This window comes from Homalodisca vitripennis, chromosome X (assembly GCF_021130785.1).
Source record: "Homalodisca vitripennis isolate AUS2020 chromosome X, UT_GWSS_2.1, whole genome shotgun sequence".
Classification (NCBI taxonomy): Eukaryota; Metazoa; Arthropoda; class Insecta; order Hemiptera; family Cicadellidae; genus Homalodisca; species Homalodisca vitripennis.
In genome coordinates, this window is record NC_060215.1 from 85,591,487 (window position 1) to 85,618,433 (window position 26,947).

Consider the following 26,947-nt stretch of genomic DNA (forward strand, 5'->3'; position numbering starts at 1 on the left):
GAATGTAACATGTGCCATGTATTTATACGTTAACATATTTTAATATTTCATACATACACATCATCCAAATAATTTTCTTATAAAAAATAGTGTAATCATAATGCAGGATGTTTATAATAGAACAGAAAATATTGGTGTTTTTGATGTTTTTTTTTATGTAAAATGTTTGTGTGACCTTATATACAACATATTTTTGATGAAACAAATTCATCTAAATGTTTTATACCCTAAATGTTCATGCACATTTTTAGTGTAAATATCAACTTATAATTTACATTACAAGTAATGGTTTATAAAATTGTTAATTTGATATGATAAATGTTTATTTCTTACCAAACACTGTAGTTTGTAGAACTGAACAATCAAAGGGGTTTCTCTAATAATTGAGCTATTGTTTATTATAAATCGAAAAGTGTGGCTTAGTAAAGTTACAGTAAAGTTGAATTAAAGTATACAGTATTTCTAAACAACACCTACAGTGTCATTCTATATGTACAATATTTCATCAAGAAGTGAGAGAATGTGAGTTCAGCGCAATCCAATCAACTTGAGTAGCATGAATGCAGCTACAACCTGGCTGCAACGATGGAGTAAGTACAATCTGGAACAAGGTACCAACAGAAGCTGTGAATGTTGTTCTGGCATATGTTTATTTTAACTTTGTGAATTTGGTAAAGCGTCTGATCTGACAGTGACAAGTGAATTGGATTCTGTTAGAGGTGTATCCAGAATCAAAACTTGGGGGGAGGGGACGAGTTATGTTCGTTAAGATTGTAATATTTTATAACAGAAAAGGTGAATGAAATCAAAACTTTAAGAAAAGTATACATACTAACACCAGTGCTTTATTAGTTATTAGAATTATTTATTCAAAAAAATGTAAATATCTTTTTTTAGGTTTGAAGAAAACTTTTTTGAACATTTGCCTGCGATCTACCTAATTTTATTTTGTATCACAACTTTGTAACCATTTAATTTTTTTCTAGGGGAGTGCAACTTCACCCTCTTCTGCTTCATACTGGTCACTTTGAATAAGCTGAGAATTTAATAAATTAGTTCATACTTAAGATTAACATTAATATAAAAGTTATACATAGGGTGGCCTAGTTTCTGCCCAGCTCAACATGAATGGCAAAGGGAAATCATTAATGAATGGCCCATTGAAAGTTGTATGTTATGTCTCAAATTGAATGAATGAGACTATGTCATTACTTCCAGGAATTACTAGTAACTCTGGCAAACAGCGAAGAGTATGAGTATCAAGTCACCTCCTTTTGTATTTGTATTTTAGTTAGGAGTACACTACTGGGGAATGCCTGAAAGGGGTTACAAAATTTCTTGTTTTGCCGAGAGATTACATGACTTTCCAGCCATGCCAGGATAAACATTATAAATATAACGTATTTTGAAACTGCACTATACATTGACCTCACAGGGTGGCTGCACATTGCACAAGCTTAAGAGCTGACTGTAATTATATGATCGTGAGTTTTACCCTATAAGAACAATGTTTAAGCACAAACACTTTTATGCACTTATTTTTGATATAGCACTATGGCAGATGTCTCATCTAAAAGATACAATTAATACGGATCAAACACTTTATAATTTTTTTAAATAAAATGTATACTTTTTGAGTATTTAATCTATGTAGGACAGAGAAGTTCGAGATTTTTCCTGAATAACCTATAACAATATCGAAAACCAAAGCTAAAAAGCATTTGGATGTGTATTAAAGTTATTTTAATAATGGACATCTCCCATAATTCTACCACTAAAAATAAGGTCATAAAATGCAATATGTTTAACGATGTTCTTTTGGGACTACAATCAAGATGGCCGTCAGTACGATCAGCTGTTAAATGGAAAATTGTAGGTGGCATTAATAATTGTGGCCCACCCAGCTGCCAGACTGGATGTAATGATACCCCTCTGATCTGATCATAGCCATCTGCACATGCCCTCTGAGCTTACAATACAATCATATATGTATAAAAAGTGAACAGAGAGTTGCTTTAACTAGGCTCTAAGGGTTTACACTTGGAGCCAAAGGTGGATGAGTTTTTCATGGATGAATGTAGGAACCTGCACTTTATCCTAAAAGAACCTTTGCACTTTCCTTAGTAACCTACATAATCCGCATCTTATCACTCCAAATTAATTTACTAAGAAGCCAATTTACAACAGAACTGGGCATATAAAGTAATTAACTTAAATTTATTCTATAATCAATGTAAATGTCAGTGCACAAGCCACCAAAACTCAAGACAATTCACAAAGCACGCATTATCCACATTTACTCTCCAATAATCATTATTTTGTCAATCTATAAATTATTTTCATATAAAAAGTATTGTGCTTAACTCACTCTCCCTTTACTCTATTAACATGTTTGGAATTTTTCAGGACAAAGTATTATACATTTTACTTTTTAAAATATGAAACTTTCTTTAGACAAAATCCAAGATATATATTGCTTGATTCCCCAAGACCCCTCTTGGTTGATTTACACAAAGTCAATGTCACTAATACATTAAACACTGTTTTAATCTTCTCATCAAAATCTTGTATTTAATGGGACGCTTAGTTAAAGTTGTTTATCACCCCCGAAAGGCTTGGTCAACTAATAAAAGATTCTTGTTATAAAACTGTTATAATTACCTGTACTTTAACTAAAAAGTCATACTGATTGATGTAATTTTACCAAACATTAAACACTGTATAATAACTAGTATTTTATGTTTCTTTCAATTAACTAGTTTGGTTCATTGTTAATAAATACCTTTGTAATTTTTGTTTAGCTGCAGGAAGTGAGTCCATGGAGTCCTTTAATACATATTTACGTATACCAATCATATATTGCTTCACATATTCATCCCATCTTAGAAGAGTCACATCGGAAGTGAACAATTTTTTGTCCTTTTCTGTCATGTCAAAGCTCAGAGACTTCTGGTTGTCGCATTTAAAATCCCACTCGTGAAGTGCAAAGAACTCCCCAGTTTTTGCTGTTTTCTTGAATTTATCACATATTCTCATCATACTGCAACAAACAATATTTTTAGTTGTGGGTGTATATGGCAGGAAGGTGAGAAGAGGAATACTGAAGTGAAAATATACACAGCAAGTATTTATTATCCTGTGAATGCGTTACAATATAGTGCAATACATTTTTAATTAGGACATTTGTACAAAAGTATTTTTTTATCACTTCACAAGGAAAAATTGGTATATAAAGTACTCATGAGCCACTTTGTAACCAGGTCCAATAACAAATTGCTGAAAATAAGGATCTGAATATGTAAATGAATTATGACTAAAGGGATGACATGTTTTTTAGTAATTAAGAACTTGATAAAATTACATATTTATATAAAAAATATGTTATTTGATCCAGTCATAATTTATATATAATCTGTAAAAACATCATAAACATATAAACTTCAAACACCATATACAAAAATGATCGATTTTTGCTGTTTTATGGAAGGGCATCTTAAAGCACTGTGGCAAAATAAATTACAAGACCGAATATATCACCTTAAGTAGATCTATAGATTGGTATTCTGTTTAATATTTTTACATTTGAAATTAATAGTAAATTCAACTCTTCAGCATTGATTATCTATTGGTCCATTTGATGATTTGTGCTACATACTTTGAAACCTGAATGGGCTTATACAAGCTAGTTAGTTACATAGATACTAGCAGATAACTTAGATCAGGACACAGGATTATGTCTTACTTGTGTCAGGACACACTCACTCTCTTTCAACCACTTATTATTGAAGGAATAAATGGTGTAATTGGTTTGTCTTATATATACAACTATAAATTCTTACAACTTCACTCCACCTCTTTGTTGCAAATATAACTTTTGTGATGTTGTTATGAGGCTTGATTGTGAATTGCCAGTATATGAAAAATATTTGTGGTCAAGTTGACAATATTAATTTTGAATCTCTCCCCAATAAAATTGGATAAGGGAATTGTGATGGTTCATTAGATATAATTTTGGTTTTCAATGAATATTTTGGCTCCAGAGCAAAAATGTTATTTTGTGAAAATGTCCTCTCTCCATGTAGGTGTGTATGTTATGTATGCAAGCGTTAGTCATGACCAAATGAACAGACTGATTGTGACTAAATTTGGTAGAAAGGTTTAGTTTGTGGATAGAAAACTTTGTTATTTAAACCTTTAGTCATTTATACTTTTTAACCTTTTGGGTTTAATTTTGTGAGAATATCAGAATAAGTTTAAACATATTTATTAAATTTCCACAAATTATAGCCAATCACATTATAAACGAAATTGCACAAACAACATCATAATAAAAAATCTTGTTCACTGACGGCCGAAAACCCTTTAGAAAAGGAGGGCAATTTTCGAGTATTGCTCGGGTACAGATCAAACTAACGGTCGGAAAATGAACCGGAAAAACTCTACTGACTAGAAGTTCGGCTACTTTGGATTTCACTGATTGAGGTATTTATGAATGAGTTATAATGACGATTATTTGTATCATTACACTGTAGACAAGTATATAAGTATCGGAAAAAATCACTTTCGGTCGGAAATAAAATACACCTAAAAAACTCTAATGATTAGAACTTCAACTACTTCGGACTTCAGTTATTGAGGTAAACGTGGTATTTTTGATTGAGTTAGGACGACGATTTTTGTAACTGTATAACTCTATTACCTATATAATTATCGAGAAAAAAATCACTTCCGGTCGGTAAATACCGAAGACAAGCTCTCTACTGATTCAAGTTTTGACGATTTTGGATTTAACTGGTTGAGGAAATGATAACAAAAATCGTCGTCCTAACTCAATCGAAAACAGCATGTTTACCTCAATTACTGAAGTCCAAATTAATTGAAGTTCTAATCAGTAGAGTTTTTCAAGTGTATTTTCCGACCGAAAGTGATTTTTTATATTTTTCCGATAATTATATACACGTTTACAATTTAATGACACCTAAAATCAATGTCGTAACTTAATTATAAACAGTCATTTTACGTCCCCAAGACGAATTTGAATGAAGTGGTCGCTAATTTAAACTGTTCGCCGTGGTACGGTTCAGGTTACTGCGACGTCACGTGACTGCGCCCTATAGAAATACCGTGATAACACTACACTATCCGAAAGGCCGAGCCCAAACGTATCGTTTGATACTTTATGGTTTAAACAAAAGGACAATCATATTTTTGACAACGGTCACATCAATCAATTAAATCAATCAATTTAATGTTTGTAGACAAGAGTAATGATAACTCTCCTTTTTTTCTCCTGCTCCATGCTTTATTTTGTAATACGTCTTAAAATTTCGGGGGGGGGGGTCCGGATCCCCTGGACCCCCCCCTTCGCTACGCCACTGCTGACAAGATAGGTTAACCATCAATGCTGTCTCAATGCTGCCTTTAGGTGTTGCTGGCAAAGCCATTTCATTAACAAAGCCTATTGAGGATGGCCAGATAGAGCTATGAGAAAATCATGTTTTATTCTCAATACCACCTTTAGGTTGCCAAGAAAGGATTTCCAAGCTTACAAGTACGTATTTGTAATGGTTTGGCGAAGATGATCTATTTTGAATGCCACCTAACCGCTACAGGCATTAATGAAAGTTAGAGTATTCCCAATCCAGCCATGATACTAACAATATGTGATTGTTGACAGTGATTTATTCCCAATGTTGTAGAGAATTGTGTTAAAGCTGGTAATATTCCCCACAATATTTTGTGGCTGGATATACAGAGAGAGGACTACTGACAATAACCTTATTTAGTAGTGTTACTAAAAAACTGTAAAGGAATCTTTTGTGATTATCTGTTTTAAACAAAGAAAGATTTGCACTAGTTATGTGCTTCTATTTATTCTGTTGCACACAACAATAAGACTAACATACAGAGAAAGATGATCTACATCCTCAAGATCTGTCGGTGCTGTATTGTAGTTGGAACTAGAACTCATCATTAATAGATGCAAAACAACCTTACCAAGTTCTCAACTATGTAAGGAATCAAAGTTAGAGGTCTACCTGTTTGAAACCTAGCTCAACCATGGGGCAAATTTCTTTACTCATAGGCAAAATAAATTTCTTTACTCACCCCAGTGCCCGTTTCCCCCATCATGTATATATTCTATGGTAGTGAAGTCTGCTAGCCAATTACTTTGAATAAAAAATAAAATTAGAATGTATTACTTATGGAAACAATCTTACATTGGTTTAGACCCTTGCATGCGAAGAACGGAGTCAATAAAGAATGCTGGCATAAAGTGAAATAGAATGTGGATCGTCCAATGAACAAATCTGTTCGTCCGAAATGAGAACCCAGGGTACCACTGGATGTATTTGGTTGGCACAGTCAGAGCATGTTTCTTTGTCAGTCTCCCTAGCTCATGCCAATGGATGGCATTCAAAGAACCAGATGTGCAGTTGTACACCCTAACACTGTTACTTCTGCAACAAACATAGATAATGTATCAATTAATGCTTTTTTCCTATTTTTGCTTTAATTTTTGAAAACTGAAAACCTGTTTATTTAGATTATATTTTAATTTCAGATTGCCTCTTGGTTTTTATTTTGTCATCTGATATTATAGTAACTATGAAAATACATTTGTTAGTTTAATGAAAATAATGAATTAAATCCAATACTTTTTGTGGTTAATATTTACTGTGGATTGATTATTAATATGACTAAAATGGTGTAATGCAACCCATATGAATAAATTTATTAATTGCTGTAGATTTTCTAAATCTAATTATTTTGTTAACAAAATATCTGAAATTAACAAAGGTAAAACTAATATACTCGTCTTAAAATATAATGCAAAACTGCTTATATAAGTGAATAGCACTTTGCATTATAAACAAATGACCATAAGAAATACACTCAAAACAATTGTCATTGTTAACAAATATAATAGTAAAGAAATGTATCATTCATAAGTTATTAGCATCAAACATTACAAGATTTTAAACAAAAGCAAGGTTTTCAAACAAAATGAAAGAAGACAACAATTATAAAATCTTGCCTCAGTAAATTGTGTTTTTAACTTTAAAACATTAATTCATAATAACATTACTTAAGAGTTAGTACACAAACAACATAAACATAAAATATAAACAAAGAAATATTAGAATAAAAACAATTAATATTTTCATTCAATGCTCTTTTAATCACAACTAAAACACTCAACATAACTTTGTGAAGATTGTTGGCATTAACCTTGGTCCTGATAAGATAAATATCCATTTAAAATCAAAATGCAGTAAATGAATAAGTTTAGAACACCGTAGACAATAAATATATAAGAACTGTTTATTTTTTGAATGTTTTCAATCTTGCCTGAAGGTGAAGATGTGCCAGGCCGCTGCTATCAGTGTGTTAACTACGATATCCACAGGCACTATGTCTACTATGAGTTGCTCATCGCAGATGATGCTTCGTATTGTACCTCGTCCGATCTCCATCATGATGCCTGTGATGCCACTGATGTTGTCTACCCAACCAGGCATCGGTTCTCTCCATGCTGCTGTCACTATTTTTATAATAACATAGATCAGATAATGCCCTTTATTCCGGATTATTCCTATTCAAAATACTAGTGAAACTTTTCTGATTAACAAATCTTAATATCCAATCCTCTTTTGATCAAAGCCTCATAAATTGACTTAATAGTAACATGATGTTCACAAAAGAAATACTCACAATGAATTGATCAGTAAGTTTCAATGTAATACATAGGAAAGATTTTGTATACAAATAAAATAATTATTTTTTATTACTTGTACAGTACAATAAAATCCATTTGTTCAAGGATTATATCTGTCTACCAAACATCAAGTGATAATTACATATATTTTCATTAACTAATAAAAATATGAATTTTCTTAGTTATTAAAACATTTTCAAACTGTTTTTCCTTATTCATGATGCCTTAATTAATTGTGATGTCATCATTACCTATTGAAGGCCTGACAATTGCTGCAGGGTACGAGTCAGCCTGTTCATGCACAACCCACTCTGCCATGGCCTTGGTGAGAGTGTAGGTGTTAGGATGGTTCCCGTGATCCATGAGACACTCAGACATATCCTGTAGTGTCTTGTCATCAAAGTTCTGACATAACTCCATTACCCCAAACGGATTCGCCGGAGGCTTATACACAACTTCCTCCACAGTTTTCTTCTCTGCATTGGAATAGGCTGTTGATATGTGTACTAGTGCCTAGAAAAATGATGCCTCTACAATATCAGTTAGTGATGAATGTTAAAATGTCCAAAACCAAAGGACGAATTTTGACAGGTTTAATATCAACTCACAAAGGATATATGTGTATTTGGGTGTATATATATATATATATATATATATATATACATATACAGGGTGTTCATAAAAGGGTGTCACAAACTTCTGTGGGTTGTTTGATAAGTACTCATTATTTCAAACAAAAAATGTAATATAAAAAAGGTTGAGAAATGTCTTTTTTAGCCACTAGTAATTTTTATAAAAATATCATCTTGAAAACTAGTTAAGCTAAAGAAATTAAATTTGGCATATAGATTTTAATAGAATAGATACAAAGAAAATTAAAAAAACAATTTTGTTATTCTCTCTAATATTAACAAAATGGCGTCTGCTGTAATATTAGAAAAGAAAAAAAAATAATAAAAGAAAAAACAGTATAGTTAGAAAACCTTTACTAGACACAAAATATTTGAAGAATTTTATAAAAATTCCAATGGTACTTTTTCCAACGAAATTCGTCAACGCCTAAGCGAGGAAGACCACTTTAACATATTCGCTGCGGCAAAAAGCACAATTAGGGTTATATAGATGCTGAAAAATGTTTATATAGAAAAAATTTTCCTTGTACGGTAGAAAGGCAGGATTGAAGGTCTAAATTATGTTTCCGGTCGAGTTTCCTGGAACTGTGACATCACAATTTTCGGCCCCTACTGGGGCCGGCCGCATATTGTGCTGGTCCCGTACTGTCAAAAGTTGTTACGAGCGCTCTGCTGCTGATATCACTTACTTGTTTCATTGAAAGTCCATATACAATGAATGGTCTTGCCCCAAATAATCCTTCAAAAGGTGTAGGACAACCTTCTCCGTATGCCCTACACCACCTACGGTAGCATTTGATTTGCCCGTGTACATGAGGAATCTAAGAATAAATCCCTGATGCTCTGTCAAAGTGTACAGTTTATGTATAGGATGCAGGATCCATTTTTATAAAAAAAAACACAAATAATGTATAGAAAGAATTATACAGTTGATATACACAGAAACAACACACTGAACACTCAAAGTTTACAACGGGCTCCTATTGAAAAAGAACCGTAACAGGTAAAAGCGAACGAAACCGATCACAATAAAGCGTTGGACATAACCTAAAATGCGGCAAATATTTAATAGGCTACAACGAAACACTGAATTACACTGAGACTTTATGTGTAGAGCAGCAAGGCGGCCCCATCTGGGGACGTCTGTAATACGCGTGCAGGTCTGCCGTCCCCATATGGGGCCGGCCGCAGTGAATGTGTTAAAGATATGATTGCTCAAGCCAGGAGTAACAAATAACTGATACCTCTCAACTGTGACATGTTTAGCGTTAAATGGCGGCTAGCAGTTAAACGAGACATTTCTCGACCTATGTTTATATGACATTTTTTGTTTGAAATGATGAATAATACCACCTACAGATGTTTGTGACACCCTTTTGTGAATACCCTATATTTATATATATATCCAAAGTTCCTTCAGTCACTTGTATTACACTATGAGTTACAGGTTTTAAATTCTAGATGACAGTGTCAAACACTTACATTTAATTTCAGTAGAAAAAATTCACAATAATAACAAATATTAAATTTTAAAAAGCACAACATAAAACATTTATAAAAAGTGGACTATACTGGCTTTATATTTTGTAAACTAATGTATTTTTCAAATTTAATTATTAATATTTTTATTAACTTCTTTAAGAATAAAAACAACAGTTTTTGTTCTTACACAAGTTTCTCAATCTTTGTTGTAAAACATAAAAAATAAGTATTTCTCAAATATTAACGTATATAATTGTGCAGTTAATATTATTACTACCCACTCATAAATAAAAGATCATGATCTTAAAATAATCAAACAAATGATTTGCTTGGAAACAGTTCTAAATGTAATTACTTTACGTGATTATAACTCCAAGCTAAAAGCCATAAGAAACAGAACTTTAACCACATTACCTCTTTCATTTGTAGAGGTGTAACAAAATATTCTAAAATAATTAATTTGCTTTTTAAAAATTAAACCTTTATAATAAAAGTAAGTTGAATTATTAAAAATAAATAAAGTATTAAAACTAATCTGTGGGTACATAATGGCAGATCTAAAAAAACAAACATTTTCAGCATTTGGATTACATTGTGAAACCTTCGATCAATCATCCTCTATTTGCATTGTGCATAATATCAGCTTCCTTCTAGTTTGCAAACAAAAAGAGGCTTTTGTAAATAGACTCTTATTTAGTCTCTCTATGTTGAGATTGATGAATGTTAAAACTAACATGTGCTTATAATTATTCTTTCAACAGAAAATCTCAAAATTGTCTTAATATGAGGAAAATGTATCAACCTTGAGGTTATGGATATTAGCACAAAACTCAATGACTCTTTGAGTGGCCTTTGTGTTGAGATTGACTGCGACTTTGAGATCTTCATTGAATCTGACTGTGGCAGCAGAGTGAAAGACGACCGTCACATCTGCCAGCAACCTCTGGTGGTCAGAATCCGACAGCCCGAAATTGTTCTCTGTCAAGTCACCAGCCACCAACACAATTTTCTTCAGCAAACCACTGTTCTCATTCCGTATTCTATCAAAAACCTAAATGTGAAATACATGATTATTAGTAACAAAAGAAATCAATACAAATACAAGTTTTAATATTATACTTAATATGTTTGTTTTAATAATTGTTATAAACTTATAAACGTACATGACACTCTAAGCTGAAATGGGTTTGTATAATTAAAGTTATAGTGGTTGGCATGACTCACCACAATGTCTACAAACCACCAACATTAATGTTTGCATTATCGTCATAAATATAAAAAAGAAGCAACTCCAAATAACATAACAGCTAACAGAATAACTTCAAATTTAACAGCCGCTTACTTCTTCAGTACTTTCCGAGGCTAACTTTAGGAGTACCCGTAAATCTCTGATGAACATATCTTAGAACAAAAGATTACAAAAATATTAATTTTTCTTTGAGATTTTAACTGAGTTTAACCTTTAGTCAAATCTCTGATTATGCTATAATAGTTTGAGATTGTGTGACCATTGGTTCAGTAAATTGTGTTCTACATAATATTTTCAATCATCTATAACATTGTAAATAATAATATAAGTTAAGGTATCTTTAATGTAATCGATGTTGCCTTTGATAAAATATTTAATATTTTCTAATCTAATCCCATTTCACATAGAAGGGACTACTATTGTGGTTTTACAGTTGAGTGAACTTATGTTTTAAAAAACTAATAGCTCTGCTTTAATAGATGTATTAACAAAGGTTACAATAATAAAAAAGTTATTGTTGTGTAAAAATGTATAAATTGTAATTTTATCTTTATATCCCTAAAATATTTGCTCATTTCATGCTAAAGTAATGCTCATTTTATTTTTTACCTGCAACATTTAACCTGAGGACCAGTATTGTATTCTAAGTGAGGTAAAAGTCATGAATTGTTATAATTTTTTTGAGCAGAGAACATAGGGCGACAGATGAGTCTTGGATGAATATGATTTTTTTATAATAAGGAGTATGATTATGAACCACTTATGTTGTTAGTAGTGCCACCATGAGTGAGACTTTCACCAACTAAAACACTAGTCAACAGTCCAGGTCTCGCTTTCTTTCAAGCCCACTTTTTGTGACTTTTGTAAAGAATTTCTTGTAATGTGGACCAGTAGTAAAAGACGAAATAGGACCACTCAGAAGTCTAGTTTAAACTGTCAAAGTCATAGGAAAAGTAGTGTGCTCATTTATAGTATTTATTATTTGGGGTTAGCGGTGACTGAACACATTATTTTATGAACTGGATTGTGTGTAAAATGCATACATGTGATACTAATAAAATCATATGTTGTATGAAATTTATAAAGGTAATATTATTTTATCTCTTGGGCTTGCAAGTATTTTACACATGCATTGTCAGGGTGCAGAATAATAATAAATTTATAAACTAATTATTAGTTTATAAATTTGGCAGATGATTTTGTGTTTTTCCATTTGTGATGAATGACTGCCAAATAAACATATAACTATATAATTTATGGTGACATTCTAACAAAGTTAGGCTCAATAGAACCATAATAAATTATGAAACCAAAATGATGTACTTAGCAAAGCTACTTAGTATAAAAATTTGAAAACAAATGTATTGCTTACGCCATTTGTTTAAAACAAATTTATAAATTTCATAATTGATAGGGAAAATTAGCAAACATAATATAATTTTTATAAATTTCTATAAATTTTCACTATTTCAGTTTTGTTATAACTGACTAACATGAATGTATGTAGTTTCTTACATAAATTATAATTATACAAACTTAAAGTTAATATGTATTTGAATTAGATCCATGGTCATTACAAGCGAATTCTATTCTAAAAACCATTCCAAGTATCTTCTGCACTATTATTTATAACATTTTTCATTGTGTGCCCATCACATTAAAAGAGAGGATTCAAGCAATAAATTTTTATCAACAAGGTGAGACATTTAAATAAACTTTTGCACAAACTGTGTTCCACAAAAATGTCTGGTGTCCCTAATATTTACGATGACAATGTTCACTTTTACAACTATCTTGAGTATGTGGCATTGTAACATTCAACTGAATTGACCAGTTAACCACTAACATTAAAATCATCAGCTTGGTAATCAGCTCTTTACCAAGGGGTGAAGAAAGTCCTCTAGATTATTCAGCTTGTCCTAGAAAACGGCCATGCTTTCATTGGGCGATGAGCACCAGCTGAAAGTCCACATTGAACCAACAAAGTCTTTGTAAGTACCATAATGTTTTTATGAGCACATTTGTATGCTAGTCTCTAATGCATCCATCAAGCATACATGCATCATTTAGTTTAGCACATCCCTATCTTGGTATTGATCACTGAAAGCATAACTTTAATTATATAGCGGTTCCCTTGGAGAATACTGATCTAATAATGTACAGTCCGATTTTCTTCAGAGCCTTTGAAAAAAATAGAACAGACTCTTGTGTCAGGAAGATATTTGATCTTGTCCACAAGAAACTTTTGTATGACTCACAGCTAGATAATGCCAAGATTCTGCCTTGCAGTCGCTATGCTTAATCCCCATGACCCGTACATAAAATAGTGGCTTTGATCCTTTCTAAATGGACATTACAGTCCACTAGAACGTAACCAAAACCCTGAAATTGAAACAATTCATCTTGGTCTTCTGCATAGTTGAGCCACCCGATATTTATATGGATTCCTGCTAGGAGCTTATTCGTTGTGTACTTTGTAAGATGCATGAAAACAAGCCTCTGTACTCGCCCATTTGACTGCCCTCGTCACAGAGACTTTTAACCTTCCCATAAAACACTGAGATATCTGGTAATGGTATACTTCACTAGTTAGAATGTCAAAGTCATAGATCTCTAGTACCACCACCATTCGGCTTCAGGTTGTTCGGTCTCCTTCAGAATATCTACATACAGGTATGTCCTATAACTGGCAGTGTTGATTAGAATCATTTATGGACGAGACTACTTTCTAATTGTCTTTGTTGATGCTAGCAGTCAGCTGTGTCATTGTAACAATGGATCCGTGATTGTGCTTTGTCTATTAGTGTATTGTGATTTTTGGATGTTAAACTCTTTTTGAACCGTTGAAATGCATAATAGTTTTAAGGAAAATCTCATTAATTTTTATTTGTTGTGTGATTTGTATAAATAAGGCATTGTTGGTCTTAGCATACAATTTCATTTAAACAGACCTTAACATAACAGATTTTAACAGGCCTTAATTTTGAAAATAAAATTGCAAAATTAATGAATCACTTTGTAAAACATCCACTGGTGTAAAATATCATGCAAAATTTCACTGTAGTTAATCAAACGGTTTATTAATATAAACATTGTAATATAGTGGTTAATGGTGAAACAAACCATTTTAGGTATCTAGTCAAATGTTAGGCAATGAGTACAGTTAGCTCATGAGGTAAATTAGCTAGACTGTTATGTTTGAAAGGGGCTAAATTAGAAATAGTGTTTTAAATCTGATCAGACTATTTTAAGTTAAGTGCGTTTTGGGAGTTTATAGTAATAGTAAACATTGTCATGATGTAATGCATATAGAATTACACACTAAATCAGACTTTACAAAGTATTTTTATCCTATAGTGGTTAACGAAGGATTGACCAAAAGTTTCAATTTAACAGATGGTTCCGGTTACCAGGAGACCGCTTGATCCAGACGATTTAGTGTTGCAGAAGAATAAATAAACAAGGGGATTACATTTACCAAGGGATGCTTACTAAGGGATTGGTTAGAAGAGGACTTTAGTTTATTTGTGTGAAGTCAAATTGACCATAAGGTAAAATTTTAAATGGCGTACCACTTGCTCGGATGTTATTGTATTTGTCAGAGGAGATAAATTAACCAGGTAGTAAAAGAACCAGATAAGTAAATATTAAATAATTGCTAAAACTGATAATGAAACATATCCTTTACTTAAGAATCCTCGTAAAGTGTATTGCAACATTTTTTGTAGATAATTTTATTGCCTTATTTTAAATTATTTTCAGATTTGAGCTATGACTTCTAGTTCAACTGGCTTAGAAAAAACCCGCACTGATAAAAAGGATCTATTATCTTATTTAAAAGGTTGGAAATGAAAAACTTCTAGGCCTAGGGAGTGTGCCAAATTTCAAATTTCTGGCATTTCTGGAAGTTTCTTAGAATTTGTATACCTAAGGCAGTTGTTACACATGCTGTTTAATATTTACATATTTATTGAAATTTCACAGAAACCTTCTTACTGAAAGAAAGTGGCAACTGATGTGTGCATATACATACATACATTGGACGTATACTTACTGTATTTTTCACAAGATCTCTGAAACGAGACTCGGGATCCTGACCTCGTTTGGAACGAATAAGAACAAATATTGTTGAAATCTCCGGACAGGATCTGAGCAGCTTCTCGATGAGAGCCTTTCCTACGAAGCCGGTGCCCCCAGTGATGAGGATGCAGCCGTCCCGGTAAAAATCTTGGATGGGGCTTGCTGCGACGTTGGCCGCCAAATTATTATTTCTATCACTCATTCTCCACTATCGGCATACATTCTGCACGATCTGTAAACAGTTTCAAAATAAAGCGATTATTGGTAATGGAATAATGAACTGATAGTTGTCCACATGTAAGGTTTATAAAATTAAAGAGGTAGACAATGACTGACAGGATAATAATATTTTGTCCAGTTTTTAAGGTCATGTATCAAGGTGTGGTGGGGAATCTAAAAGTAACTAAGGCTCAAAATCAGTTACAGGCTTCAGGCTGAAGATACGTGGAGGAGGAAAAGTGATAATTTTAATTTTTAAAGATAGGCTAAGGTCTCCGGTTTGAGATAATGTTTTTATAACCACATTGTTGCCAATGGCGTAGTGTAGTGGGTACAGTGGTTATCGCGAGATAACCGGATCATGCGCCGTGTAGCGTGGCTGCTGCTTGGATGGATGACTGCTGAGTGATCCTGTCCTTGCAAACAGTCAGCCTGCCCGGCCATTGGTGGTGGTTCGGAAGTCAGGTTAAGTGTTAGTGAGGGCTTCTTAGCCCTAACTTCGCCTGGTAAAATAAGACATCTTTACTTTTACTTTTTGCGCTCGTTTTATTCACAACCACACTTCAACGCACACAATTTACTAATTGAACTTCAATTTCGACTTTCGCTTTCATTTAAATTTTTCGTTGACAACCTCTTCAGAACCGCAATTACTTTGTGTTATCTCGATCCTCATCACAAATTTAACATTCGTTTTCATATTCAGAAGACACCCGTAGTTCAGGTGGTCTTCCGTTTCATTTCAAATGGCGAAAATGGAGTTTTTCTCTACACTGTATTGCACTATTCCACTTATTCTTCTCACTACGATTTAAATTCACATCATTGTGTAGGATAAATAAAACTGAAATTTATATAGGTGCGTCTATACTTTCTACACCTCGAAAACCTAAATAATAATGTGCCATACAGTTTTGTACACTAAATATAAAATGTGATGTGGTACAGTAGAACGTATGTTTATATAACTTATATACATTCTTTTACACACACACACACACGCACGCACGCACGCGCGCGCGCACACACACACACACACACACACACACACACACACACACACAGCGGGTACGGCGGTTACCGCAAGATAACCAGATCAAGCAACGTCAAGCATATAATATATATATATATACAGTGGAATCCCGCTAATCCGAACACGTGTAATCCGAACGTCGGTTAATCCGAACAGGTCCAGGAGGAATTATTTATAACGATAATGAACAGTTATAGGAACTAATTCCTTAAAAAATGAAAATGGGTGCATCATTTCGTACATAAACAAAGAAAACTTTAAATAGACATACAGTATTTTATTAAGACAAATTGTGTACGGTACAGTACATAAATAATGAAGTTACATACAGTACCAAATTGAAACTTATAGGTTAAGTATGAGTTAAATTACTGTATTAAAAAGTGAAATCAAACAAAAATTGGACGTACAGTACTGATATTATTATTGAGTACAATATTAATTGTTAAAAGACATAAGTTCAGTTATTGTCTTCTGTCGCATTGAAGAGAGTTTATTGGATGACTCACATTGCTTAACAATAGAACTCTCACACTAAATACGGTAAATGTGCTTAGTATTAACAAACACGTTTATTTGTCAAGAAATACAATGCAACAGTCAGAAAACATGTTTTAATAAACAATGTTGATAATTCTATAACAAAATAGACCCATTCTCAAGTTTAAAACCGTATTTTTCTCTAATTCTGGCTAATCCGAACAATCACATAATCCTTATATATATATTGTAAGGGTTCAATTTTATACCCCGTTTTTTTTCTTAAATGAGAAAACGTTTATTTTGACAAGTAGGTGTGTCGATTTATTTTTTTTCGTCGATAGTCGTCGTCGTCATTCCATTAGAAGGAGTCGATTTGAGGTTAGGGAACCTCTCTACTCGGGGCAGTGCAGTTAGCCGTTGCTCCGATGTGACCGCTGCAGCGTCTGGCGACGACTGACGAAAACGCGTCTCTGCGCATGACCGGCTGGCGGCCTACTTAAACAGCCGATCCGACAAGGGACAAAGAGTTTTTGCTTGCTAACGTCGTGGAGTGAAGCCAATTCGAGGAGAAGAGTTTTCGCTTGCGGACGTCGGTTTATGAAGTCTGAAGTCGAGTCGAGGAATACGAGAGCTCTGTACGAGAGAATACGCAGTCGGCATATATCGTCTTTTGGTGAGTCACCCCGAATTGTAATCATTAAGGGAATTTAAAAACAGTACGAATATTGAATGTTGAATATAAAAACTAGTGCTGATTCGTTAACCTTGAATTCTACGGAATCTTTGAAAAATTAATAATTCGGTGCGTAGTATAGGTTATTTCGTTTAGTGACAGTAGTGTATCTATTACAGGTTGGTAAGCCTGGAGTCTAATTGCAAACACATAAATGTTATCTTTCCAATATTTTATCAATTATAATAGTTAAATGCTAGTGTTTCTCACTCTATTTTAAGTGTGGCATATGTGCGCGATATCCAGTTATTACTATTTGATGTAAAATCTCGGGTAAGCTTGAATGTAATCTGTGAACTCTGAACTGTCTTTACTGATAACCAATTTAACCTTCTGAGAATTCCATCTTTATCAAAGCTACCTGGCCGGTTATTGCATCTATAACGTTCTCGCGCATGCGCACTTTGAACTATTGCTGCCAACAATCTGCAACAAGAATTACCAGGAGTCCCCGCTTGGTTTTCACAGTCACCGACAGAGGGCAACACAGGTCGGGCAACTGGTTGTTCTTGTCTGGCGCCTCAGATGCCTGTCCGTCAACCCGCAACATCCCTGATTGTACTGACTGCGTCCGTCACTCGCAGGCGCTATTGATTTTACTTTTACGTACCTGACCACAAACTAGACTTTGTTTTTAAATCGTTGTTTTTAGATAGTTGTTTTTAAATCGTTGTTTTTAGATCGTTGTTTTTAGATCGTTGTTTTAGATTGTTGTTTTAAGTAGTTGTTTTTTAAATCATTGTTTTTAGATTTTTATTTTTATTCTTGTTGTATTTGTCATTTTCGTCGTTTCTCTAAGAAATTATTTATTTATCTGGACTATATTTATATATTGGTAACTTATATTAATACTTGTGCAATCATTATTATTTTCGAAAATGACAATTGAAATACAGGCAACTACGAACGGCACATATTGTTTTTAATGGACATAAATTTAGAGAAAGTTACTGTAGAAAAAAATGGAGAAAAGGTCTGGAGATGCCTTGGAAAAACCTGCGGTGCCACTGTTACAACCAACCCTGACATGACTGCAGTGATCAGCTGTAAACCTCAGCACTCGGGCCATCACCCGGTCACTATGCGGAGCCTTGCCTCGCCCAAGGCTGGCTGCACAACACCATCTGCTGCTGCTGTAGTCGAGACCAAGACGAACCTCACTTCCACCACGCCTCCCAGTCGAACTGCCACCTCACCACCAGACATTCAAGATACCGCACAAAACTCTATAATAGAAACACCTGACATTTTGACCCATTCTACTCCAAATATACCAACTAAAAATAATGTCTCAATAAATATAGACCAATTAGAGTTAGAAAATTCTTCTCTTAAGAATACAATCACTGACCTGAAAAAACAATTACGAGACGTAACTGATCACGCAATAGCCTCAGACACACGACTTTTACAGTACACTAATGAAGTATTTGAGTTGCCACATGGTTTTGTTGGAAATATATGTCCTTCTATAACTACAGAAGTAGTCGATGAACAGCTCGGGACACGGGTCGAGGACAATGAAGCTGACGAGGACTCCGCGCGCGTCCACGAGTCGTCGACACACGTTGCCGGTTCACCAGGTACAGAGATGGCGGCAGTCTCTGCTGTGCATCAAACCATTCCAGCTGAGCAATCCTCTCAATCCCTAGAAAATTTGTTAAAACTGGAAAGGGATAAAAATGAAGAATTGAGAAAACAAATCTTATCATTAAGGGTTGAGTTGCCATGTAGAAAATGTAAAATATATGAAGAAGAGACCAAGAAGATGATAAGTACATTAAGACTGTTTGAAGCAGAAAATAGAGAACTGAAAGCAAAAATTAACTCCTCAAACTTTAAAATATCAAACGATAAGATTTATCTGCAGAAGTAGTCGGAGTCCACAGCTGCACCGGCTGAAGAGGGAGTCTCCTTTACAGTAGTCACCAAGAAAACAAGTAAGAAAAAGAAAAGAAAGCCCAAAAAACACGGTAAAAAAAACTTACAATTCCGCAAAACCTGAAACCGGGACAGGAAATCAAATAAAAACCGGTAATCCTGAAACAACACCTATAGTTAAATTGCCATTTAAGAATGTTACTGTGATAGGGGACAGTCATTCACGCCATCTTGCCTCTCTAATGTGCAAAAGTTCAAGAGGAACCAACATCGGCGGGATCTGCAAGCCTGGCGCGGGTCTCTTGAGTGTAACCCCGGCCCTCGTCCATCCTCCAGACCACTGTTGTGTACTGCTGGCCGGGACAAATGACGTGGCTGCTGGGAAGCAGGACATCATCTTCAGCAAACTGGAGAAAATTGTGAAAGACTGTTGTTCGTCCTCCGCGCTCCTGGTGTTGTCGCTACCTACTAGGCACGACCTGCACTCTTGACAGCCCAGTTCACCAGACCACGGCTCTCGTCAATAATTATATTGCCGAGCTGTGTATCCGTTACGAGGGCGCGGAAATGCTGGATATCAGCAACATGGATCGCAGCCACTTCACCCCACACGGCCTCCATCTGCGAGCAAGTGGCAAACAACTGCTGGCCGACCTCATACTTCAGAGGGTCGCCGGTATGATGCCTCGGCCCCGTCGTCGCGTCACTGCAGTAACTGCGCCGATCCGTTCCACAACCTCTCCAACACCGGACCCCGTCACCTTGCCCTACAGCACCTATGCCGAGGCTGTCATCGGGACATCGCAGCCATTAACTACCGACATCCTGAACGCTTCGATGAAGACTGTTTCAAAAAACTGCCTAGTAATGAACAGTGCAAAAATAGATTAGGGTTATCAGGCCCGGCTTCATTGAACAAAAAACCATTTTACTTGCAAAATTCTAAAAAATTTCCAAAAGATCAAATTCAAAATTTTTTATCAAAATTCAAAATTGTTCATCTGAATACTCAGTCTGCCACAAATAAACGGGACGAGTTAACACTTATGTGTAACGAGTTGAAGCCGGACATTCTTATCATCTCTGAACACGGGTTCTCAGAGAATACAATCCAGTTCTTCACAATTGAAAATTTCACATTGGCATGTTCTTATTAAAGAAAACGTTTCAAATGGGGAGGTGTTGCTATTTTTGTAAAATCCCCAATAAAATTCTGTTGTTTCAAAACACCTGAAAGTAATGACCTCGACTTTGAAGCCGAAGGTTTAAAAATTAATACAAAAACAGAAGGGGAAATCATAATAGTAGGGTTATACAGATCACCAAGAGGCTGTATAAACTCCTTTTTTGAAAAATTCGATTCTCTTCTAAATTCCGTAATCTCAAAAAAATTCATTGTGATCGGTGATTTTAATATTAATGTAATAGATAACACAAATCCCCAAACCCAGCGATTACGCGATGTTCTGAATTCATTCAATCTAAATTGGTCCATAGACTCGCCAACGAGGGTGACTGCTCACTCGAGCACAGCCATCGACAACATGGTCACAAATCTCCCAAACATCTCGGTCTCTGTTTTGAACGTTGCGATCTCTGATCACTTCGCGCAGGAGGTTGTGGTCTCTGGATGTTCCCTCGTAAACGAAAAAAACACCTTCAGCATTAAGAGAGACGTCCGACCCCAAAATGTCAAACTTTTAAATAAAAGTCTCCAGAAAGAATCCTGGAATTTTTTAAATAATTTTGACTGTCCGGATGCAATGTTTACGGCATTCGATAAATGTTTAAATTTTCATTTGGATATGTTTTGTCCATTGAAAAAAATTAAAACAATAGGGAAAAATTACAAAAAAACCTGGATCACAAAAGGCATTCTTGTCTCAAGGGATAAACTTAAATTTTTTCACTCAATTTTTATAACATCTGAAAATGAGAATTTTAAAACTTTTTATCAAAACTACAAGAAAATTTACAGACGAGTCATCCGAGCTGCCAAATCCTATGAAATTAATAAATGTTTGCAAAACTCTGATAACATATCAAAAACAGCTTGGGAAATCATAAATGGTTACTCTAAATCTAATAAACCAAATAGCTCTAAAAACATCTCAATAAAAATTGATCAAACAATTCTTAAAAATCCTTTCGAAATAGCAAACAAATTTAACACTTTTTTCTCAAACGTGGCCGTTGTTGATCCAGTTTTACCAGTTCATCGTCCTTGTGCTCACAACCTGCAGGGACCAATGTCATCCTTCGCTTTGACCCCTGTGACGGAGGTGGAGGTGGTTCGTGTCATTCAGAGACTGAATTCCAAAAGATCCTGCGACATCAACGGAGTTTCAATGTGGATGTTAAAGCAATGCTTCAGGCATTTACTAACACCACTAACAAAATTAATCAACCGTTCATTTCAAACCGGAATCTTTCCATCAAAATTAAAAACTGCAAAAGTCATTCCGATTTTCAAAAAAGATGATCCCTTACAAACCAACAACTACCGTCCAATTTCTATTCTGCCGGTGCTGAGCAAAATTTTTGAGAAACTTTTCCTGGAACAGCTCAGCAGTTTCCTCGAAAGTTTTGATATTCTCAGCCCGACCCAATTCGGATTCAGAGAAAAAAGGAGTACAGTAGACGCTGTAACTAACCTCATAGAACATGTTGTCGATGGACTGGAGAGGCGTGAACACGTGCTCAGCGTGTTTCTCGTCCTCTCCAAAGCATTTGACTGTGTGCATCATGAAATACTTTTGCACAAGTTGGAAAGGAGTGGTGTACGAGGTCTGCCTCTAAAATGGCTTGGATCATATCTTAGTGACCGAGAGCAGTGTGTGCAGATCTCGGGTGCCTTATCCTCAAAAGCAAAGATCACCCATGGAGTCCCGCAGGGATCTATCCTTGGGCCAGTTCTTTTTCTGCTTTACGTAAACGATCTGAACCCATCGATCCAGAATGGAAAGGTGGTTCAGTATGCTGACGACACGACTCTCTGTGTTAAAGCCAAAACACTTCAAAACTTGGAAATAATTACTTTTTCTGAGTTGAATTCCTGTATTCAATTTTTTTCTGAAATAAACCTGAAAACAAATGAATCAAAATCAAATTTCATGACATTTTCGTTAAGCAAACGAGAATCTGAAACAAGACCTTCAGTATTTGTGGATGATCTCCCGCTCGATGAAACGGAATTCACAAAATTCCTAGGAATGTTCCTAGATCGAGGACTAACCTGGGACGTTCACGTGGATCATGTCTGTGCCAAGGTTGCATCGGGCATCTTTGCCCTTCGCAATTTGGCAAAGCACTGCCCTATTACGGTATTAAAAACGGCCTATTATGGTTTAATTTATCCCCACTTGGGATATGGAATCAGACTTTGGGGCAGTTGTGCACAGCACAAGCTGGAGCGAGTCTTCAGGCTCCAAAAAAAGCCCGTAAGAGTAATTTTGAATTTAAACAATAGAGAGTCGTGTAGAAGCGCGTTTAGGGAGCTGGGATTTCTGACTTTGCCCTGTCTCTACATTCTCGAGGTGATCCTCTACTCCGTATCAGGGTGTGCTTTGGTTAGGGGACGGGATGTTCACCAACACGGGACGAGAGGCAGAGACAACTTGCGCGTCCAACAGCACAGGACAAATGCGTTCAGAAATTTACCATCCCAGGTTGGTGTCAGATTGATCAATAGTCTCCCTGAACACATCAAACAACAAAATGGAAAACATTTCAAAACTCAGTTGAAAACTCTTTTAATTTCGAGGGCATTTTACTCAGTTGGTGAGTTTATGATGGGTCGCTGGGATGATTAAAACCTAAAATTCTCAAAGACCATCAAAAACAAATAAATTTGCCGGGCCTGTAAATCGTGTGAGAGAGGCGTGAGTGATACAATGTATGTCTGAATGGTGTATTGTCAGTATAAATGATTAGGTTAGGTAGGACGATTGTGATACAATGTGTGCATTGTCTGTTCACAATAAAGTTTATTATTATTATTATAGATTCTATTACCTTTCACTACCTATCCTAGTTTGCAAACACGTATTTTGCATCCTATAAGCCGCGTAGGTTTGTAATCCTATTCCTAAAATTGATAATTCGGTGTGTAGGATAGGTTAAGACCAGCTTATAGGTTATCTCGTTTAGTGACAGTAGAGTATCTATTAAATATAGGTTCTATTACCTTTCACTACCTGTCCTAGTTTGCAAACGCGTATTTTGCATCCTGTAAGCCGCGTAGGCTTGTTATCCTATTCCTAAAATTAATAATTCGGTGCGTAGGATAGGTTAACAGCAGCTTATAGGTTATTGCGGTTAGTGCCAGTAGCGTATCTATTCATTATAGGTTACACTACCCTTCACTACCTATCCTAGTTTGCAAACGCGTATTTTGCATCCTATAAGCCGCGTAGGTCTGTGATCCTATTCCTAAAATTGATAATTCGGTGCGTAGGATAGGTTAAGACCAGCTTATAGGCTATCTCGTTTAGTGACAGTAGAGTATCTATTAAATATAGGTTACACTACCCTTCACTACCTGTCCTAGTTTGCAAACGCATATTTTGCATCCTATAAGCCGCGTAGGCTTGTTGTCCTATTCCTAAAATTAATAATTCGGTGCGTAGGATAGGTTAACAGCAGCTTATAGGTTATTGCGGTTAGTGACAGTAGTGTGTCTATTCACTGTAGGTTCTACTACCCTTCACAACCTTTCCTAGTTGACAAACGCATATTTTGCATCCTATAAGCCGCGTAGGCTTGTTGTCCTATTCCTAAAATTAATAATTCGGTGCATAAGATAAGTTAGGTGTATGTACTTGGTCAATGTACTAGATATAGCATATATAAACCTCTCTATAGCTCATGATAATATATTTTGCTTACTTTAAGTCGTGTAGGCCTAATAGCCTAAGCTCAAAGTTATTGTTCAACGCCAGGATAGGCTGGGAACTTAATTTAGGCTATCTAGGTAACAGCCTTGTTTACAGATATATTATTCATTGGCTTAATAAACCTCTGAATTCTCAGCCCGGTTTCTAAATAATATTTGTTTGGTGCCCTGTAAATCGCATAAGCTTTACTTCCTACTTCGAAGAGTATGTTTCAAAGTGAATGTTAGGTTGTAGGCTATAACAAACTTTTAATGCTTGTTAATATTAGCATATTTGATACTAAGGGCTTAAAGAGGAAAATAGTACACACGAAATACCTGTATTATTGCTGAACTGGGATACTTGTCTTAAATAACCTAAATATATTTGCTTGAAGGGATTTAGCTGCTTCACAGGAGAGGGATATGACACAAGACTTCCCTTAGACATTTTGCTTCCAGCTTAACTTATAAACTTATACGTTAACGTTAGTCTTGTTAGTATAGAGAAGGAATCTGTTTGGTTTAATATATTTAATATTTTATTTTGATACTATAAAGTCAAAACATAACCTCAGCTTAACACAGCACAACAACACACTGAAGGAAGAAGAAACGAGCAGACGATACTGAGACCGGTTCGAGCCAACGGCTGTGGAATAAAGATCTCGCGGACCACCGATATTAAAAATCTGTTTTTCTCACGCACAAATAATTGTCAAATAGTCGTCGTTACAATAGGATTTATTTCTAAACGTCGCATTCTAGAACGGGGCATTGACAGTTCTAATCAACATTTATCCACGTAAAATCGTGAAACATAGAACAGAAAACTGTGATGATATCGTTCTATTGAAGAGTGCGAATAACTGAATTCGCTCTGAACGAGTCTGAGATTTTCTGTTCACTCACGTTTAACCTTGTGTATCATATCGATCTCTACCAGCGTACGGTGAGGGCGCGGGTAAGATAGAAATAGCTATAAGTCGATATCACAACCCTGGAATAGAACCCAGCACGACTGCAACTATCAGGGCAGACGATATAAAAAGAGATTTCACCGAAACACCTCACATAAAATGGCGCCCGAACAGGGACTGAAAAGAATAGAAATCGAAAAACAAAATACTAAGTGATACGACAGAGACAACTTAAAATACACAAACTTACTGCGAATAACTATTGAAAATGGATCTATACATTTTAAGGTTTCTGAGAACCATTCTAAACCATCTTGGATGGAACGCATTTTGGATGTATATTAATGGAGGAGAAAGCGGTACTACAAGCGATACAAAGAAAACAGATTCAAAAACAACGAAGCCTCCGCCTACGACGTCTACTTCTACTGGAGTAATACCAAAGACCGTTCAAACAGGACATCCGATAAATCCTCAGGCTTTGGTAACTCCAAGTGCCGACGACGGCAATATATCAACCGACTTGGATGCAAGGGTTAGCTGGGTTTATAAGCTCACCAAACCGCAGCTACAAGCTGAACTTAATAAATATGGAGTACCGAATGACGGAAATAGCCAACAGTTGCGAGCAGAATTAGTGCGATTAGCACGAGGTGGGATTGCGAAGAGCCCTTCCCTCGGATTTGCTCCTACGGAATATGGAAGTGTGAGTCTAGCAACGAGCGGCGAAACTCTCCCAAATAACGAAAATGTGCAATCGAAAACAGGAACAGAGATGGAAGTTATTAGAGAGATGCTTGGTCTCCCGCCTACCGCTACGTTCGAAGAAGTTAAGCGAATCATGTCAGGAGCTGTACGACCACAGTCCCAACTCGTAGCGACTAGAGCAACTACTTTCGAACAAACAACCCCGAGAGAGTTGAGCCAGAATTCAGAGTATGAATTGATGGCATCCCGGAACGTACATCCATCGAACTCGCTACCACGACAGTATTACGAGTTCACTAATACGCAGTCAGGAAACATGGCGTCTGGTTTCGAGAGTAACCCACACAGCATTTCAGACACCGCTACATTGTGCAATATGGTGCGCAAATGGAATCTTCGTTTTGATGGCAGGAGAGATACTGACGCCATATCGTTCTTAGAACGACTACACGAATTGATGGATGCCTATGAAGTCCAACAAGATCGAATGCTAAAAGCTCTACCTGAACTGCTAAAAGAGAGTGCACTTTTGTGGTACAGAAATAATCGAGATATTTGGGCAAACTTTGTAGATTTTCTTCGAGACTTTCAGATACAGTACCTGCCACCGGGGTATATCGTTCATCTGGATGATGAAATTCGAAAACGAACCCAAGGCGATGGAGAACTGTTTAAACAATAAGTTGTTGCTCTGTCTACTCTCATCAGAAGAAGAGGAGGATTTTCGGAGACTGAGAAGTTAGAGAGAATCTACAATAATACGCACCCGACGTATAAAATGTATGTTCGAAGGAGAGATTTCGTGAACTTAGCCGGACTAATGAAGGTTGCTGATGAGTATGAAACTTGTCTACGAGAAAAGCTTAATTATCGCCCTCCACCGAGTCCTGCTCAAGCGCTAGTTCCGGAAACAGCATTTCAAAGCAAAGGTAGA

The 26,947-nt window shown here is 35.6% G+C and overlaps 1 protein-coding gene across 2 annotated transcripts; it reads right to left on the reverse strand.

Annotated features, from left to right (window-relative positions):
• Nucleotides 1-7: 7 nt before the first annotated feature.
• Nucleotides 8-25,010, reverse strand: LOC124369296 (putative fatty acyl-CoA reductase CG5065). 2 transcript variants are annotated; one of them, XM_046827231.1, is made up of 8 exons: nucleotides 24,959-25,010; nucleotides 15,138-15,395; nucleotides 10,637-10,885; nucleotides 7,972-8,233; nucleotides 7,354-7,546; nucleotides 6,222-6,461; nucleotides 2,783-3,040; nucleotides 8-601 (listed from the first exon to the last, which is right to left on the reverse strand). In XM_046827231.1, exons 2-8 carry the CDS (start codon nucleotides 15,363-15,365, stop codon nucleotides 529-531), a joined length of 1,503 nt encoding a protein of 500 aa, XP_046683187.1. In that variant the 5' UTR covers nucleotides 15,366-15,395; nucleotides 24,959-25,010; the 3' UTR covers nucleotides 8-528. The 2 variants fall into 2 exon arrangements, with proteins under 2 accessions (XP_046683187.1, XP_046683185.1); XM_046827229.1 differs by lacking the exon at nucleotides 24,959-25,010 and adding an exon at nucleotides 24,725-24,787.
• Between the last annotated feature and the right edge of the window lie 1,937 nt (nucleotides 25,011-26,947).

Bases quoted from the DNA above. Each gene is read 5' to 3' on its own strand.
- LOC124369296 (XM_046827231.1), bottom strand. From the start codon at position 15,365: ATGAGTGATAGAAATAATAATTTGGCGGCCAACGTCGCAGCAAGCCCC. The intron at 8,234-10,636 runs GTTGATACATTT...TCATTTTTCTAG, and splicing joins CTAATATCCATAACCTCAAG to GCACTAGTACACATATCAAC. The intron at 602-2,782 runs GTATTTATTAAC...ACCTTGTTCCAG, and splicing joins GCTAAACAAAAATTACAAAG to ATTGTACTTACTCCATCGTT.